Source organism: Otolemur garnettii, unplaced genomic scaffold, assembly GCF_000181295.1.
Source record: "Otolemur garnettii isolate 467f Iridium unplaced genomic scaffold, OtoGar3 scaffold00006, whole genome shotgun sequence".
NCBI lineage: Eukaryota > Metazoa > Chordata > Mammalia > Primates > Galagidae > Otolemur > Otolemur garnettii.
Window position 1 is genome coordinate 21,811,401 of NW_003852401.1, and position 19,984 is coordinate 21,831,384.

A 19,984-nucleotide genomic window follows, 5' to 3' on the forward strand; every position below is an offset into this window, starting at 1 on the left:
AACAAATACCACACATACTATTAAATTGGAAGTAATTGATGAGCACATGTCCACAGAGGGAAGTAAAACTCAAAGGAAATCAAGCAGGGGAGAGGGACAGGAGGGAAGGACAAAAACCTACATAACAGGTACAGTGAACAATTTATGGGGGATGGGCACTTACAGGCATAACTCAAGTGTTGCAAAAGTGATCCATATAACCAAAAATACTTACACCCTATAAGTACTCATAGGGTAAAAAGGGTATAAATATTATACCTTATAAATATTTTGAAATTAAGTATTACCCTATAAATATTTTGAAATTAAAAAAAGACAAAATTGTGTGGATGTGACAATACGTGTAATAGGCTGAAAAGAGGAAAATCAATGAAAGCTGAAGATCTTTTAGGAAAATATTTATGGCATAGCTATTAATAACAGACAACACTAATCTAGCACTTCCTACTGTGTGAGGAAATTTCTATTTCCTAAACAGAAATAGAATAAGAATAGAACATAAATAGTATTTCCATTCCTCTTTTATTTAGGAATATGCTTAGGTTAAGATATTTGGTCAGTTTGAAAGGAAAACAGTCTGAAGTTTTAGTTATTTTAAGAAAACAAAACTGGCAATGTGGAAAAATACTACCAATATTATAGACAGAATGTAGGGTAAGGGAAATTCTGACTTTAAAAAGCAAGCTTAAAGATTATAGCACTCTAAAAAAAAAAAGAGACGTTTTGTTTCCAATAGTTTTAGACAGCTTTAATTTGTTCCTTAATATTATTACTTTATCATTGAAAAATTACATAACTAAAAGTTCTATACTAATTTGAGATTAAAATCTGTTTTTAAAGTAGCCAATAGATGCTGTAAGATGCACACTTTGTTGCATTTGTTTTCAGAGAATGGCTGAGTTATAGCCATGAGAACTACTTCACTATCTCCTAATTTACACTTTCTAATTCATTCTTGCCCCAAGGCAGTCTTAATTACCAGCTATAAAAAAATCAATATTTAATAAAAACATACCTGAATACCAGAGAAATACATAATTTTGATTACTTATCTAGTAAGGCTAATAAGAAGGTAAATATTATAATTACACTGTAAGAAAATCCAAATATCTCTTCTTTCTAGAAAACAACAAAAATATCATGTTTTAAACTAACTAAATGAGTAGCCTGAATAAGTGAAAAGTAAATCATAGGGTGTTCCTAGTATAGTAGTGAACATAGCTCCCTTCCAAAAGGAAATCAAAGGGCAGTTACTGAACTACTAAAGGGTAGTTTTATTAACATAAAGTTACTTCTCCTAAGCAACTACTGTCTATCAATATATAGAGATATGTGTCACATTTCCTTATATAGCTTACATACCTAAGTATTCTTTCTCTTATAAAAACATATTTTATGAATTAAATTAGTTAAACCCAAATAATAAAATTTTAGGGTAAATATACAGAACAAAAAATTTTCTAAAAACAAAAACATAATCCTAATAAAAATGGATAGTCCTGAAAAATAATTTTATAAGTCATGCACTGCATAACAATGTTTCTTTTGGTAAAAGACACTACATACATGATAGTGATCCCATAAGATTTTAATGGACCTTAAAATTCCTTTCACCTAGCGATATCGTAGTCATCATAAGGCTATAGCACAGTATATTACTCACATGTTTTTGGTGATGCTGGTGTAAACAAACTTACTGCCCTGCCAACTGTATAAATGTATAGAACATACAATTATGTATGATAGTGATAATAAGTGACTATGTTACTGGTGTATTTACTATACTATTATCATTATTTTAGAGTATGCATGTACTCCTACTTATTTAAAAAAAAAAAAGTTAACTATAAAATAGCCTCAGTAGTTCCTTTCAGGTATTCCAGAAGAAGGCATTGTTATCATAGGTGACAGCTTCATGTGTATTATTACCTCTAAAGGCCTTCTAGAGGAACAAGATGGAAGAAAGAGATATTGATGATATTAACCTTGAGTAGGCCTAGGATAATTGGTATGAGTGTGTCTTATTTTAAAAAAATTTAAAAAGTCAGGTGGTGCCTGTGGCTCAAAGGAGGAGGGTGCCGGCCTCATATACTGGAGGTGGTGGGTTCAAACCCAGCCCTGGCCAAAAAAAAATTTAAAAAGTTAAAAATTTTTTAAATAGAAAAAAGCTTATAAAATAAGGATATAAAGAAAGTTTATTCCATTGTATAATATGTTTATGTTTTAATCGGTGTTCTAAAAGTCAAAAAGTTTTTTTAAAATGTAAAAGTTTGTAAAGTCAAAGAATTAAAATAAGCTATGGTGATGCTGGTGTAAACAAACTTACTGCCCTACCAACTGTATAAATGTATAGAACATACAATTATGTATGATAGTGATAATAAATGATATGGTCATCTTACAGAAGGAAATTTATTATTTTTTTTTTTTTAGTGTTGGGGATTCCTTGAGGGTACAAGAAAGGAGGGAGGAAGGTGGGAGAAAGGAAAAGCAGAAGGAAATTTTTAAAAGTAAATTAGTGTGGTCTATGTGTACAGTGTTTATAAAGTCTGTATCAGTGTGCCATAACGTCCTAGGACTTCACATTCATTTCCCACTCACTGACTCACTCAGAGCAACTTCCAGTTAGTTGTTAAGCAATATGTGACTGTATTTTGATATAGACAGGTATACTACAATTTATTGCACAATGGTTTAACTTAGAAACACTTCCTAGGTAATTCTAAACAAATTCCCATTTGGCATCAAAACAACAGTGTTGAATCCTGTAGCATCCTATTTTTAAGAGCCATATAATGTATTTGATTTTAAGATAACACACAGTTTAATTACAAGTTTTTAATTACAAGTTGCTTTTATCTTAACAAATATTTAAATAGCTCAAAAATATACATAAAAATAATTACAATGCTGACATTTGTTCCAATTCACAGCTTATGAAAATCTTAGAAACTGTTCTGCATTTGATATTTACATAGCATATTCATTTATCACACAGGTCTGTAATTGTTACGTTGTCTAGGCTGGCTTCTAACAATCCTCTTCAACTATGTCTAAGCTCTTCAAAGTCAGTGACTATATCCCATATCCACAGTGACCAAAGGAGTAGATGGCACTTAGTAGGATCTCAAATCTTTATTAAAGCCACATCCTTTCAGAAAAATAAACTAAAACTTTGAAACTAAGAACCTTCCAGGACATGTGGTTCCTCCTAGAGTGTACTTTAGATGTTCACCTACTGGTTTAACAAGTTCTCTAAAAACTAAAGATGGTTTTTCACTTGGATTTTGAAATTTAAAATACTAACTTTCTTCTTAGAAAATAGAAAAACATATTTTTTTCTTTCTAGCTTCATTGAAGTACAGCTGGCAAATAAAATTATATGTTAATTAGGCTGAGCAAGGTGGCTCAGGGCCGTAATCCCAGCATTCTGTGAGGCTGAGGCAGGTGGATTACTTGAGCTAATGAGTTCGAGACCAACCTGAGTCAAAAGGGAGACCCTGTCTCTAAAAAAAAAAAAAAAAAAAAAATACTATGGGCATTGTGGAAGGCACCTATAGTACCAGCTACTTGGGAGGCTGAGGCAAGAGAATCACTTGAGCACCCCCCCCAAAAAATTATATAAATTAAGATGTACAATGTGATGACTGGATATATGTATACATTATGAAATGATTACCACAAACAAGCTAACACAGAAAAAGATCTTAATCATATAAATGTTGATATATTCATGTTTACATTAAAAATTAAGAAAAGGTATAAGAAGATGAAAAAACTGATATGTCCATATTAACTGAAAATAATGAAATTTCATTAGATTACTTCCTTTTACATCAAATAAGTTGGACTTCTCTAAAACTTTCTCCATCATCTACAAAAAAAATATTGAGAGATATAATAATACCCATTAAAGGCTGGATCAGGCTGAGTGTGGTGGCTCATTCCAGTACTTTTGAAGGAAGACTGAGACAGGAAGATCGCTAGAGGATAGGAGATTAAGACCAGCCTGGACAATACAGTGAGACCTCTCCCTTATAAACAAAGAAACAAACAAGTACAAATGAAGGCTGGATCTAAGGACTAGAGAAATACATTGTTCATTCAGAATTAGAAAATAATTTTTAAGGTTTTCATGATTTAGAGACCAGTGATTATGGTTACTAATCCAATTATTAATGCTTTTTGGTCCTGAAAGATTTTCATACAACAACAAATTGAGATATTCAACAAAGAGCCAGTGAATAAGTCATATTATACTAATTTTTGCCTCTTCTATAAAAATTTCTTGATTGTTTGTGACCAAAATAAAACTCCTGAGTGGAAAAAAATATTTTCTTTATATCTTAATGGAACAATATATGATTTGGTCCATAAAGATAATATTAAATATGATAATGCAACTGAAGCACACTTACAACAAGTTCATGTGTAGGACAGTAGAAAATAGCATGGAAGTTAGAGAAACACAGGCTCTCCTCTCCTATCTGCTAATATCTAGCTGTGTGGCCATAGGCATGTTACTTAGCTTCTCAGGACCTCAATTTTTCTCACTGTAAAATGAAGAGATTGTTCTTAAGTCAAAAGTATTATTTCCTAAACTGTTCTAGAAAACATTTTCTATGAGATATTGATAGATAATTGGGGGAGGGGAGGTTATGAAGGAAGTCTTCTATGGTCTAATAAACTTTGGACACACTGTATACTACCAGGAAATTGATTCTCTCAACAGATAATTATTGTCAAAGTCAGCCAGTTTAGCTGGTGGTCTCTATAATATTTCTCAACGTTCCCTACCTTCTAGCATTCATGCTCTTTTATAATCCATCTCCCAGGCCACTCTTGGGCCTTATTTTTTGTTTCATTTTTAATGAGGAGAATATGGCCAGAATGATAAGATGCTACCCCTGTGATTAGGTTATGAGTGATTAGGTTATAAGCTTCCTCTTCGGATGTTTGTTCTCAACTGCTATGTTGTGAGGCAGCCCTGTGGAGAGGCCTATGTAAGTAATCTTGGAAGCAGATTTTCTGAGGCCTGTCAATAGCCATGTGAAAGAGCTTAGAAACAGATCTTCCCTTAGGCCTTCAGATAAGATACAAGGTCTGGCTAATACCTTGATTACAGTTTTCTGAGAAACCATAACCACCTCGCTAAGCTACTCCCAGATTCCTGACTCATAGAAACTGGAAATAATAAATGTTTGCTTTCAGTTGTTAAGTTTTAGGATGATTTGTTATCGGAAAGGCTGAGTTCTTAGCAGGCCCAACTAACAGTGGTGAGTTCTCTCTCTTTCCTCCTCTAAGTTGGCTAGTATAGGGTTCCATACCATGTGGCCTTGTAAGTTGGATAAGGAGTAGATAAGTAATCCACTCAAAAACCAGGACCTGGTTGTTTTGTCTTACTTTTTTGCCATTACTATATACCTTAAAACATCCCCAGGAGTATTTTCCAAACAAGGAGCAATAGCGAAGAATTAATATAACTAAACCAATACTTACTATAACCCCCAATATTTAGCTATGGTAAAACTGGATTGGAATATTTAGCTTAGTTTCAAGGCCTAGTTTTAAGTGAGGTTTTCATGCCAAAATCCAACTTATAAGGCCACGTAGTATAAAACCCTATACTAGCCAACTTATAGGAAGAAAGAGAGAGAGACCTCACCATTGTTAGCTGGGCCTGCTAAGAACTCAGCCTTTCCTGGTTTTATAATATGTAGATTATATATGACCATGTGACCTTTAAATACATACTTTGCTAGTAAACATGGTCTGATGCTGTAAGCCCTAAACAATCAGATTGATTTTTCTCCCTGAGATGCTGAAACCCAGAAAACAGGAAATATAAAAAGGCTTAAGTGTTCCTTTCTCTATTTCAATGACTAACTTATGAAGAACTACAAATTCCACTTACCAAGAAAGAGTGCCATGGTCAAGTCAGTTTGAGAAATACTGCCTAGGCCAGGCACAGTGGCTCGTGCTCTGGGAGGCCAAGGCAGGTGGACTACTTGAGCTCAGGAGTTTAAGACCAGCCTGAGCAAGAGTTAGAGCCCATCTCTAAAAATAGCTGAGTGCTGTAGCAGGCGCCTACAGTCCCAGCTACTTGGGAGGCTAAGGCAAAAGAGGATCCCTTGTGTCCAAGGGGTTGATGTTATTGTGAGCTATGACACCACAGCACTCTACCCAAAGCAACAGAGTGAGACTCTGCCTCAAAGAAAAAAAAGAAAAGAAAAGAAATACTTCCCAATGTTTCATTCTTTTGAATATGTTCAACGTACATTACAGGTTAAAGGCTCTGAAAAGTTCTTCAGTAAAGATAACTATTTAACACAATATTTCTGCAACATCTGACAACTGCTTTTTCTACAAACATTGCTTACATTTTGTGGAAAGTGACTTTAGAGATTCTCTAAAGCCTTTTTTTCTTAAATAAAATGTTATCTGATTGTACCCCATTTGAAATACTTCTGACAATTTACCTTGCCAAGTTGCTGTAGAAATTTCAAATGTCTCTCTTCAAACTGTGTAGGGTCCCTGTCTTCAAAAGCACCAGAAAAGCCTAGGGCACCTATCCTCATATTTGGTAACATGTCATTTTCTGTTAATAGTTCATAATCTGGAGAAATAAAGAATATTACCACCTTAAGTTGGAAAATTGATTATTTGGGTTAAAATGATACACATTCGAGCTGACCAAAATAATCAGAACAAGTTAGAAGTACTAAATAATATGAGGAAACTCAGGTACTTCAGCTTATATTAATGGGAGCTTTTTTTTTTTTTTTTTTTGAGACGAAGCTGTCCCCCTGGGTAGAGTACCATGGCATCACGCTCACAGCAACCTCCAACTCCTGGGCTCAAGCGAGTCTCCTGCCTCAGCCTCCCAAGCAGCTGGGACCACAGGCGCCCGCCACAATGCCTGGCCATTTTTTGGTTGCAGCCATCATTGTTGTTTGGCAGGCCCGGGCTGGGGATTCGAACCCGCCACCTTAGGTGCACGTGGCTGGCGCCTTAGCCGCTTGAGCCACAGGCGCTGAGCCTATTAATGGGAGCTTTTAATCATTATGCAGAATCTGGCAAGCTCTCAAGAAATCGTTTGCAAAGATAAGTAATTATTTTACAAAATAAGTTGTTTAAACATTGACAAGTAAGTTTATATGTTGATTTTTGTAGTGAGAATGGTGAGTAGTACTGGAACAAGAAGCATCTATGGTCAAACATATAGTATAGTTAGCTCAGTATGTCAAAGGTGGAAAGAACAAAGCTAAACCAATCTACCTCATGTTTAGAAAATCAATCAATTATAAACTATATCAGAAAAAGTTAAAAACAAAAATAATTATTTTTAAAAAGCCAATTTAGCCAAATAAACCAGTATATTGCTAGTATATTGCTCATTAACCAGTAAACTAAAATTAGATTATCAGGGGGAGGGAAGGGAATGGACTTTTTTTTTAATAAAAGAGTTTTCACTCAAGATTAGAATAAGTATTAAAAGCATGAAAAGCCATATGAACATAAGAAATTAATAAGGCCTAAAAGATGTCAAGAAATTTCTCAAAGGGAATGATAAAATTAGTAAAACTTCATTAGATATAACAAAGATAGACAGATAACTAGAAAATCAATAATGTCACTCCCTCAGTACATACCTGGAGTAAACAAACTGTTAAGATCTCGTATGATGGCTCTGAAAGAAGGCCTAAAATCTGGTTCATAATCCATACAATTATTTATAAGGTTTGCTAATTCTGTCCACTTTGGTGCAGGAAGCTGGTGCCTATCTTCATAAAACTGCAGCTTCTATAATTAAAGAACCACATTCTGAGAATAAATTTTATAATGCCATACCAACTTTCTTTTTAAAATTAGATGGCCTAAAAAGTATCAAATCATGTGAAAGAAACATAAAGGATCACAGATAGAGTAATTCTAACTTACAGTCTATATAAACTTACTCTTTGGGAGTCCAGAGCACTCAGAGGCTTATCTCCTCCACTGCATATTTCCCACAAAGTGGTACCAAAACTCCATTTGTCTGTTGCCAAGCGTAGATTTTTAGGATTTTCGATGCATTCAGGTGGTACCCATGGTATTCTCTCCTGAAGAACTTTCAAATGACAAGAACAACGTATAGTTAAATAATCCCACAAGTAAATCATTCTTTTATATGCAAATAGTTTTAAAACTCATTTGAACAATCAGTTCTTTTTGTTTTGGAAGGAGTGTGTGCATATACTTGTGCACTCTTATATAAGTTTAAGAGCTAGAAGAGACCTTTAAGATCATCTAATTCAATGTCTCAGCTTTAAAAATGACAAAACTGGGACCCACAAAGATTGAGTAATTTGCCCAATGTCACACAATCTATTACCAGCACAAACAGAATTAGAATCCTGCACAATGTATCCTGGATCAATTCTGGACTTCATTAAATCAGTTTCTGAACTGGCATACCATTTTCTCCATGTCTTCCCATTTTGGAAGTTCTACCTTCCAAACAAAATTATTTTCTATAAAATTTCCCCTAAAACTGTCCCTTGATACTTTTTTGCATTATTCACAGATGTCCTAATGATTAAATAGTAGTGGCAACAGCAATTCTCACTTACAGATTAAAAAACATGGACCAATAGGCATTTATCATATGGCAAATGGATTACTAACTTACACAAAAATATTCTAGGTATGGAATTGATGTAGATGGATTCTGCCTAGATCATGGAATTTCCCAAGTAGAGGTACTGTGGTCTTTGACCCTACCAAGGAAGGAAGAAATGTAACTCTACCTTCTGATATTCTGACATAGACGTACAGATAGACAGATCCCTTTACCATACAGAAACATGTTCTCCATTTTCATCTCGCATTCCAAAGGGTAAAATTTCCCTGAGTAACAGATCTAAGCCACTTATAAGATTTTCTGCTCCATACCACCTATTACCAATATTTTCACTATTAGATAAATCATCAAGTTTAAGTAGTACTGGCTAAAACAGGGTACTATAAATCAATATACAATAATTGATCAATTTAAGATTCTAAATTTAAAACATTCAATTAGAGAAATTAGCTGAGATAACAAAATACAATTATAACATTACCTAGACCAAAATAAAAAACAAACCCCTTCCCCTAAATGATTGAAATTTTAGGTAACAGTGCTAAATAGATTAACAGATACAAAAGGAAGTTTTATAAAGTTTTTAAAATTAGCTGAGTAATTAAACTGAGTAAGATCTTGAGGTAGATAATATCTGCATATCCTCTCAAATTTTTATTTGGTAATAAGAGGAAAGGAAAATTTAAGAAATTTACTGGTAGCTAAAACAGTATTAGAAATTTCACATCAAAATGACAAAATGTTATCTTCTGCACATAATTAGAAATTAAAACTTTTTAAAGAATCTTCTCATAGTCCACAGTGATACGCTTACAAAAAAGAATGGACAGAGAGTAGGAGTAATTGTAACTTAACTTAAACTGCTAAAAGTGATAGCTCAATTTCATTTATAATTAAACATATCAACAAAATAGAGTTCAACAAAACTAACAACATGCTTTTCATGCTATTACCCAAGTAAAGCTTAAAGTTAAATGCAATCCCTGTGGAACTTACTGTCCTTTGGCAAAACTGTAATACTAATGCCAGGGTCACTAAGTTTGACGAAAGGAGGATTTCCTGTTTTCCTGTCTTCTTCTCTGATAAGCAGAATATTTTTGGCACAGACATTTCCATGAATAAGGGTTTTTTCTTCCTATTAAAGTTAAATGCACATATATTCAAATATCCCACAAATATTTGAGCATTTAATATGTTCAAGGCCCCAAAATAGATTTAAAAAAGAAAAATAGTAAGCCTATATAATAAATATTTATTTGGAGAAATGCTTTGAGATAATAACAGGAAGTTTATGACTTCTGATGGTGCTTCCTATTTTATATTTTAAATGACACAATAACCTAAACCCATAATAAAATGAACACATTAAAACTACCCAATGCTGAGGTCATGTGCTAAGGTTGAGATGCTAAATGGCATGTATTTCTGTATGGTAGCTGATATTAAGAAGTATTGTTTCAGTACTATAGCAGGATATAAGTGCAGGGGTCCAATCACTGGCTGACCCTCTGGTATTCTGATGGACCATAAAAGTCCAACTGCCCACAAATATAGTAGCATATGTTTCTGCATAATATTTGGTTAAATTTTCTAAAACCAGGTGACACAAACTACAGGGTATCAGTAGTTAAGAGATTGGTGGGATAAGAAAACCATTTCTTTCCAAAGTCATTTTACATAAGTAAACATATGCTTAAAATAATCACATAACCACACTATTTTAAATGACTCAGCATCCATTTACAGATCTGTTTCCTATTTCCAGGTCAAGATAATTTCTATATTGCCTTGTAACATAAAACAATAACTTTTGATAAAAACAATATACTAATTACTTACCAGAAAAAGCATGGCCCATGCCAACTGCTTAGCCACTTCAAGTTTCCATAATATATTTATACAGTTTTTGTTCTTTTTCAGATATGTATCTAATGATCCAAATTTTACAAACTCCTGAACCAGAATATCTACATTAAAATATAAGTAATAAAGTTTCAAATATAGATGTAATTAAAATATAAAGTTTTTTATGAATATATTTATATTATTGTTGTATTTAGATATTATAGTTAAAGAAATTAAATTAAGCAAAACATACTACTTTAGAGAAAACTGAATGAATATACATCTGTGTTTTTTTTGGTTTTAGTTTATTAACAAAAGGTATGAATATAAACATTATGCACTATTATATGTTATATATATTATGCAACATTAAATGTATGATACATAATACATACAATATTATATGTTATATTATGCCAGCACTTCTCTATGTATTGGTACTGAATTATGACTGCATAGTTCATTTCTTTTCCATAAATCTATTTAGACATTCAAACCTTCCTGAAGTTCTTCTACACACAACAATTAATGTCTGCTGTAGGCCTAAAGAATGATTTTAGTTCTAACTCATGTGTTCTCTTAATTTATGCTGCAAAAAAACCCCAAACTGAGTGTTTCATATTGCATTATCTTTAAAACTATTTTTAAATACCATTAAGATATACTTTGCTAAAAAATAAAAAGACCCACATCTGTGTTCTAAATAGTTCTGACATCCTTAGTACAAATAAAATTTCCCAGTGTTGTTAGATTAGGTTATGAGAAATATAAGTAAACAAAAGAGAAATACAGAACATTTTAGTTTGGGGTGTTGGGCAGAACCCTTCCACTCCTGCACGTTGATGTACTCTCACTGTTTAATATGTACAGTGGCTTCTGAGATAGTACCCTGTAACAGGTTTTCAAACATATGAAGAAATGTTATGCACATATAGATGTGTTTTTAATCCACATGACTAGTGGAAAATGTGAAATAACAGTAATTTTCTGTATGTAGTCTGAATATAATCTTCATGACGCATTAAAATAAAAACGTACCACAGAGATACCAAAATACAGCAAGTGTCGCAAAAAAAGAGAGTCGTGAATTTTTTAGTTTCTCAGTGCATATAAAAGTTATGGTTACATTATACTGGGATCTATTAAGCATTGTGTCTAAAACAACGATGGGCATACCTTAATTTAAAATACTGTATCACTAAAAAATACTAACAATCATCTGAGCCTTCAGCAAGTCATAACATTTTTGCTGGGGGAGTCTTGCTTCAATGCTGATGGCTGCTGACTGATCAGGGCAGTGGTTGCTGAAGGTTGGGTTGGTGGTGGCAATTTCTTTAAATAGGAGTACAGTGAAGTTTGCTGCATCAATGGACTCTTCCTTTTATGAAAGATGTCTCTGTAGTATGCAATACTCTTTGATAGCATTTTACCCCCTGTAGAACTTCTTTTAAAATGAGAGTCAGTCCTCTCAAACCTTGACGTTACTTTATCCACTAAGTCTACATGATATTGAAGTCTTTTGCTATCATTTCAACAATGTTCACAGCATCTTTTGATTTAAAATGAGATGTGTGCAACTCTTCCTTTCACTTGAACACTTAAGAGGCCATTGTGAGGTTATTAACTGACCTAATTTCAATCTTGTTGTTACTTAAAGAATTTGCAGGCCTGAGAAGAGGGACAGAAGTGGGGGAATGGCAGGTCTATGGAGCAGTCAGAATACATACAACATTTATCATGTAAGTTCGCCTTCTAAAATGGGCTTGGTTTGTGGGACCCCAAAACAATTAAAATAGTAACATCAGAGATCACGAATCACAGATCACCACAATGGATATGGCAATAATGAAAATGGCTGAAATGTTACAAGAATTACCAAAATGTGACACGGAGACACAAAGTGAGCATATGCTATCAGAAAAAAATGGTACTGGCAGAGTTCAAAGGATTGCCACAACCTTCAATATGCAAAAATGCAGTATCTTGGAAGCACAATAACGCAAAGTATAAAATACTGAGGTATGTCTGTATACTATTAAAGCATAGGGTACAATCTGTAGCTTTGATGAACAATCTAAATTTGTCAAACTATGTTGTATCAACATGCATTTTAGCCAGTTCCATTAAAAATTAAGTGTATTATTTATATGCTTTATTTTCACAATTCCAAATAAGTTTTTATTGAAAGGGCCAGTTGTTCCGATGTTATGTGGAACCTCCCATTCTTTCTATTGCTATTGTGAACACAAAGAGTTATAATACATTTATTTACCACAATATTCTATTTGGGGGGCATTGTAACCTTCTATATTTTAACTTCATTCATTGGCTTCCTTTTTCACAAGATGTAACTAAGCAGTCCTATAGTATCTTCAATTTCAAATATGTTTAGCTCCTGTTAAATTATAGTTTATGCTGATACCTATGATCCAGAAGCTGAATTTTCCATATAAACAAAAATGACGCTCAAAGAAAGATATGACAATAACACAAGAAAGCCAGTGGTTTTACTTACTTTCCTCCCCACAGACACATACTCCATAATTTAAAACCAGATGCTTGTGAGAAAGCTGGCTCATCATGCTTGCTGCTTCAAAGAAAGACTATGGGAAAGAAAAACAAAAAGTGCAAAAGAATTATTGTTTGATTTACTCCACAAATAAAAAGTATTTATAGTTTAGAAAATACTCTCTGCCACAAGAGAAATGCATTTTCTCCAACGAAGGACTTTAGGTAAGGTTACAATGTGTTTGGTTCCCTTATATGGACCTACAAGTGCCATCAAGCTTCAGTCCTTCGTTCTGAGAAAACCCTTAAGTAAGCCTGAAATATGGAGATAGTAGTGAGAGCAACAGTAGTATAGGGCACCATGAACGACATGAATGGACTGAGACACCTAGAATAGAAAGCAGAGATACAACTAGAGGTAGACAGCAGAGACAGTGATGTGGGACTGCAGGAGATGGATGTAAGCTTTATGTGACACTTCCTAAAGAATTAAGAATGGTTTCCATACAGCTCAAATATCACAATACTTATGTCAGGAAACTAATCTGGTATCCCTCTAATTCAAGAATTTTGACTAGAACTTTTGGGTATAATTGTTCAGTGGATCATGGTCACTGACACTGTTGTACGGTGGTCTAGAAAAAGTCTTTGGCTTGTTATTTTTCATATCATCTTCCACTAACACCCTTTAAGATATTCTAAGTATGTCTTACTATGTTCAGGTCTCTAGCAACTGGCTGCTAGGCTGTACTTTTTATTTTTTAAATAGATGAAATTGTATCAGAACCTCTGTAGAACCCACAAAGTTCAAGGGAAGCAAGTTTGAAAACCACTGCCAAAATATATACAGAGATGTAATAATAGCTCTAACAGAATGATGAAAGTATGTAGTTTAGAAAGATCATTATTTTAAAAATCCTACAATTTTCTATAGCCCCACCAGAAAGGTCCTTGATATACACATATATGCTTTTAAAAATTATAATTTTGAAAAGCTGCATGCATGAATATGTTGTGTGCATATGAGAACACATCTTTAAATAACATAAACTACACTAACTACACAAATAACATACATACCTCAGAATAGTTTCTGTGTGCTTTATCCAGAACTTTTAAAAGAACTTCCGTTTCATGCAATTGACCATAGTCTCCTACTTCTCTTCTTACACCTTTAAAAATTTTTGTAAAAGTACCTTGGCCCAGGCTTTCATTCTTTGAAAGAAAAAAGGTAATGAAAGAATGAATAAAGATAAAGATGTGAGATTTAGGAAATAATGTTTAATAACAAAGAGATTTTTAAAAATCCATGAGGAAATAGTTCTCTTACAAACTAAACCCACATTTCAGAATTCCAAATTAATTCATCTATTGTGCTTCCTTAAATAGTAGACAGAAAACAAAGATTAATGAATAAAGTGTATTTTGGCTCTACTGTATTCTTAAACCTCCTGAGGTGGCTATAATTGTCACTTTTGTCAATTGTAACTACATTAATTACATGTGAATTGTTTCTTTGTTTGCCTTTCCTACTAGTGTAATAGACAGCGTGGTCCATGGAGGCAGAATGTCTGACTTGTTTCCTATTACCACTTATTAGTTGTGTGACTTTGTATAGACCTTGGTTTCTTCATCTAATGAATAAGAATAGCAACTATTTTTCCCATAGGATTGTTACAAATAGTAAGTGAATAAATGTATAAAAGCATTTAACACAGTTTAAGACATATAGAAAATGCACATTAAGTGTTAGCTACTACTACTAGTACTACTAGTCCTTGAACATTCTTGTAGAGTAATTGCTGAAAGCCTACACTCTGAAGTAGGGCTGCCTCTGTTCAAATCCAAGCTCTACTATTAGGTTAGTTGTATGTTAGTCAAGTTAATCAGATATTCTGTGCTTCCAGTTACTCCCATGAGGGTATCGTGTCTTTATAATTCTGCACAATTTTACTTCTCGTCTCCTTATGGAACTCAGACATCTTTTATCTTTCATATCCATAATCTCTCTTTCATAATTTTTACTCCTTTCTCCTTAACTGCTGCATTTTGAAAATTTCTTTGGATTTATCCTATAACTCACTTATCTCTTCAGCTATGAGTAATTTGCTTTCTAACCTGTCCATTTTGTCAATAAGCATATTTACCATTTCTTTGCTTGATGGTCTCAAAATTAGTCTTTCCTTCAGGAAGGTGAAAAGGTGGCAGGAGGTCAGAGAGATTGTTTCCTTGAGGTTTGCTCCTCAGGCCTAAAGCACTCAAAATTGTAACAAAAGACTATAACAAGAGCTATAGGAATGATGAGCCAGGAATCGTGGACAAAAGCAGATATGTGTGTGTGTGTGCACGTATGTATGTGTGTGTGTGTCTATGTATCATAACATACACATACATATTATGTATCATAACATTACAATGCTTTTTCTCCCATATATTTTTTCATCTTTTAAAATATCTTGTTATTTTCCTATGTTTTCAACTTCTTTTATATCTTTAAATAAATGTGTGGGTTTTATAGTCTCTGTCTGAAAATTCTGTCACTTGAGGTTCGTAGAGTTCTAATTTTGATGGTTGCTGGTCCACTGACTCTTGCTTAATCCTGCATTATTTCCTTGTATGTTTCTGAATTCTTGATTAAAAGCTGACATCTGGCTCGGTGCCTGTGGCTCAAGTGGCTAAGGTGCCAGCCACATACACCTAAGGTGGCGGGTTCGAATCCCCAGCCCGGGCCCGCCAAACAACAATGATGGCTGCAACTAAAAAATAGCCGGGTGTTGTGGCGGGAGCCTGTAGTCCCAGCTACTTGGGAGGTGGAGGCAGGAGACTCGCTTCAGCCCAGGAGTTGGAGGTTGCTGTGAGCCGTGATGCCACGGCATTCTACCCAGGGCGATAGCTTGAGGCTCTGTCTCAAAAAAAAAAAAAAAAAAAAAAAAAAAGCTGACATCTGCAGTTGTTTTATCTGTGGGAATCCTGGGTTGTCCAGATTAAGAGTACATTCTTTCAAAAAGATTTTTATCTGCTTCTCACAAGAATCATAGTATTAAGGAATACCACTTAAAGCTTATTATGATGGAAATTTCTTAGGAAAAATTCTTTTTCCACACTAAAGATCCCCCAAAACTCAATAACCTTCTTTTTCTTCTCCCTTTGTAGTGAGTTAATTTTTCACATTCCATATATTATTTTACTAATGGTCCTGGTTACTTACTTCCTGGCCTTGTAGGTCTAAGACTTGGCCCGCTTTTTGTGGCTTTTAAATCTTAAACCCCTTGATAAGTGTGACTAATCCCCAGTTCTAATACCACCTGTTAGCCAAATAATCAGCTCTTATGTACTACTATTCTTGAGCAATATGAGTTTAAACTGCACAGGTCTACTTATGCTCAGATTTTTTCAATATAGTTGGCCCTACATATCAGTGAGTTCTGTATCCCCAACAAACTAGAATCCAAAATATAGTATTGATGGGATGCAAAACATACAACTTTTCATATCCACAGGTTCCAAAGGGTCAGATTCCAATGGCTGACTATGGAACTTGAAGCTGTGTGGTATACATGGGTGACCCTGGACCCAATTTCCATGGATCCTGAGATATGACTATTAATTTGTTTTCAATTCCTTTATTTTTAACGTGTTGAATTTCCCTTACTTTCTTGAGAATTTGAAAGTTAATATATAAGTCTTTTGTAGATTTTTAACTTTCAATTCAAGATTTATAAAGAATCATTTTAAAATTCCTGAAAAGAAAATACAATTTGTTCTTTTATTTATTATTTTATTATTATTATTTTTTGAGACAGACTCTTGCTCTGTCACCCCTGGATAGAGTGCTGTGGCGTCACAGCTTACAGCAGTCTTAAACTCTTGGGCTCAAGAGATCCTCTTGCCTCAGCCTCCCAAGTAGCTGGGACTACAGGTGCCCACCATGATGCCTGGCTAGTTATGTTACATTTTTTTAGTAGTGATAGGGTCTTGCTCTTGCTGAGACTAGTCTTGAACTCCTGAGCTCAAGCAATCCACCTGCCTCAGCCTCCCAAAGTGCTAGGATTACAGACATGAGCTATAATTCCATTCTTAAAATAATTTTCCTAATTTCTAACCAGACTATTTAAATCACAATTAAGTTTTTATAATATAGGTTATAACAAAATACTGTTGAATATCACATGATATAATGTGAGATAGGAAATCAAGAGAACATGTCTTAAACAGACAGAAAAGAAAATAATCAGTATTTAATGACTTACAAATATCAAATCTTCATTTCTGATTTTGTGAAACACCATTTGGTTCACATTATTATGCCTCTGTAATGCTGGTGAGTTTGGTACGTCAGAAACACCATTGGTTCTAAAGACTAGAAGGTTTGATTTATCTAAAAAAAAAAAAAAAGATACATAGATATGTATTCAAAGCACACTGAAGATATGAATTGCTCCAAAGAATAATAAAATGAAATGTGTTCTATATATAATAAATTATTAAAACTTCTTATCATGCATTTTTATTAGAAAATCTTTTAGGGAGTTATTCATTAAACTTTGATGTATTCTTTTTTTTTGGTTGTAGTTGTCACTGCTGGTTTAGTTGGCTGGGGCCAGACTTGAACCCACCACTCTCAGTATATGGGGCCAGCACCCTACCAACTGAGCCACAGGTGCTGCCCAATTTTGATGTATTCTTAACTAGTTATTTCATACATTTGAAATTATAATCACTTCCTTAACTAATGTTTTCAAGAATTTCAAGTATTTTTAATAATAACACTTATTATTTCAAAGGATTTCCAACCTATCTTTATTTTTAAAATATAAAAATTAAAAACCTAAAAGAATATAAATTTTTTTTCTGAAAACAACATATGAGAATTTGGTAATGAGGTCTTCCAGTTCAGTAATTAATGATTAGTTATACCAAATAATTACTATCTTCAAAATGCCATTTTAGAATAATAGAATTTCAAGTCACTTTCTAGTAGACTAAAACAAAGCAAATAATTCTATGTGATGATGTTTGTACAACCGAATAAAATAAAGTTAATTTGTTTCTGGAGCTGCCACTTTCATATTTTTTTAAAATAAATGTACTGAAGATTATCTCCTACTACACAGATAATCCATGACCAATTTTTTAAAAATAACTAGAAAATTATTTTACCTTTTGGCTTTGGAGGACAGCACTTAGTAAACTGGAAAATTATACTATCAGAGCGAACAGTTTCCAACTGGTAGCAATTCAAAAGATCTTTAAGATTATTAAAGTTCTTCTTAGTCCCACTGAGGTTGTATTCTCCATTCTCATTTTTTGTAATCAAACAGTGTTTATATTCAATGACATTTTCTCGCTATATAAGTTTAGTGGTAAAGAGAGATAGGGATAATCATAATGGGCATCATAGTGATTATTCTGACAAAAATATACACAAACCACAAAACAAGCAACAGAATACTTAGACAAAAGGATACACAAACCACAAAAACAAGCAAGAGAGTACTTAGACATTTGAACACTAAGTGCTTAGTTCCTCAAAAAGACACTTATTTACAATTTCTTAGCCTACAGAAGTAGCTTAAGAGTTGATTTTATAAAAAGTAAGAAATGATAATCAACAATAATAACACCATCCTTTATAGCTCTCTATCATTTATAATATAAAGACTAAAACTAGTGCAGCATATAGGACCTTCCATGAGTTGGTTTCATTCTGCCTTCATCTCCACCTCGGTTCTTGTCATTCCCAACATAAAACCTATGTCCCAGTCATATTAAATGACTTTAATAATTTGAAGTGAATGCCATGCTATTTTATGCCTAGATAACTGCATATACTATGTCTGTATCTGTAAATTATACCCACTCCTTCTAAGCAATAAACCTGTATTCATTCTTAAAATTCAGTTCAAGTACTACTTTTTATGTGAGGTTCTCTCTAATATCCCATTACACAAGCCAAGCACTCATTCCATAGCAGCACTGTTTGTATAATTCTCTTTAATACAATATTTAAAAATTTTTCTGTTTACTATTTGTCTTATGTACTGTACATGAACTTGTTCATTCATCTGTTTTTTGAGCTTTTTCAAAAGTATATTCATCCTACTTAGAACCATTTATATAAAATCTATCAATATCTCAAGGTCAATCTTGAATCCTTCCTATACCAAAATATCTTTCTTAATATTTGTAACCCTGCATGTTACTATCTATGTTTGCCAATATTAGATAATTATAATTTAGTAATTTACCTTAATTTAGTTTTATTTTTTAATTTTTGATGTTCTAAAGGTAAATTTCTTGAAGGTAGAGCTGTATCATACACTGCTTAGCACAGCCCTCATATTAGGATTGGATCATACAGTAAACATAAAAAATATTAATTTTTTAATTGATAATTGAATATAATGGACCATTACATGTTATAATAATGAGCTTCTGTGAAATTAGGATAGGTTATCAGTTTTAGGCTCGGCACCTGTAGCTCAGTGGTTAGGGTGCCAGCCACATACACGGGGTGGGGGGGGGGGGGGGGGGCGGGGAGGGGTGGGTTCGAACCTAGCCTGGGCCTGCTAAATAACAATGACAACTGCAACAAAAAAATAGCCCAGCATTGTGGTGCGCAACTGTAGTCCCAGCTACCTGAGAGGCTAAGACAAAAGAATCGCCTAAGCCCAAGAGTTTGAGGTTGCTGTGAGCTGTAATGCCATGTCACTCCACTGAGGGTAACATAGTGAGACTCCCTCTGTCACAAACAAAACAAAACAAAACAAAACAAAAGAGATTATCGGTTATATATAATAAGGTAAAGTGATACAGAGTAGCCCTCTGGATTTACAGATAGTTAATCTACTCTGTATGCTAAATATGCCATGGGGGCAGAAAACTTAAAACAGTTGAATAATAAAATCCTTACTTTCTGTTTTAAAAAAGTGAGATAATTTGGAAGCTCTATAACATTTCTCAAAATTTATATCATGAAATTCCCTTAAAATATTACTATTTTTTAGG

The 19,984-nt window shown here is 33.7% G+C and overlaps 1 protein-coding gene across 4 annotated transcripts in view; it reads right to left on the bottom strand.

Annotated features, from left to right (window-relative positions):
* JAK2 (Janus kinase 2) overlaps positions 1 to 19,984 on the bottom strand; it is a 131,728-nt gene that overhangs the window by 12,284 nt on the left and 99,460 nt on the right. For all 4 annotated transcript variants that reach the window (XM_023508134.1, XM_023508131.1, XM_003782901.3 and 1 more), the window contains 9 exons: positions 18,137 to 18,323; positions 17,227 to 17,354; positions 14,057 to 14,191; positions 12,984 to 13,071; positions 10,463 to 10,590; positions 9,620 to 9,758; positions 7,959 to 8,110; positions 7,653 to 7,803; positions 6,480 to 6,616 (listed from right to left, as the gene is read on the bottom strand). In XM_023508134.1, coding sequence (XP_023363902.1) covers positions 6,480 to 6,616; positions 7,653 to 7,803; positions 7,959 to 8,110; positions 9,620 to 9,758; positions 10,463 to 10,590; positions 12,984 to 13,071; positions 14,057 to 14,191; positions 17,227 to 17,354; positions 18,137 to 18,323 — 1,245 coding nt within the window. The remainder of the gene's footprint in view (positions 1 to 6,479; positions 6,617 to 7,652; positions 7,804 to 7,958; positions 8,111 to 9,619; positions 9,759 to 10,462; positions 10,591 to 12,983; positions 13,072 to 14,056; positions 14,192 to 17,226; positions 17,355 to 18,136; positions 18,324 to 19,984) is intronic.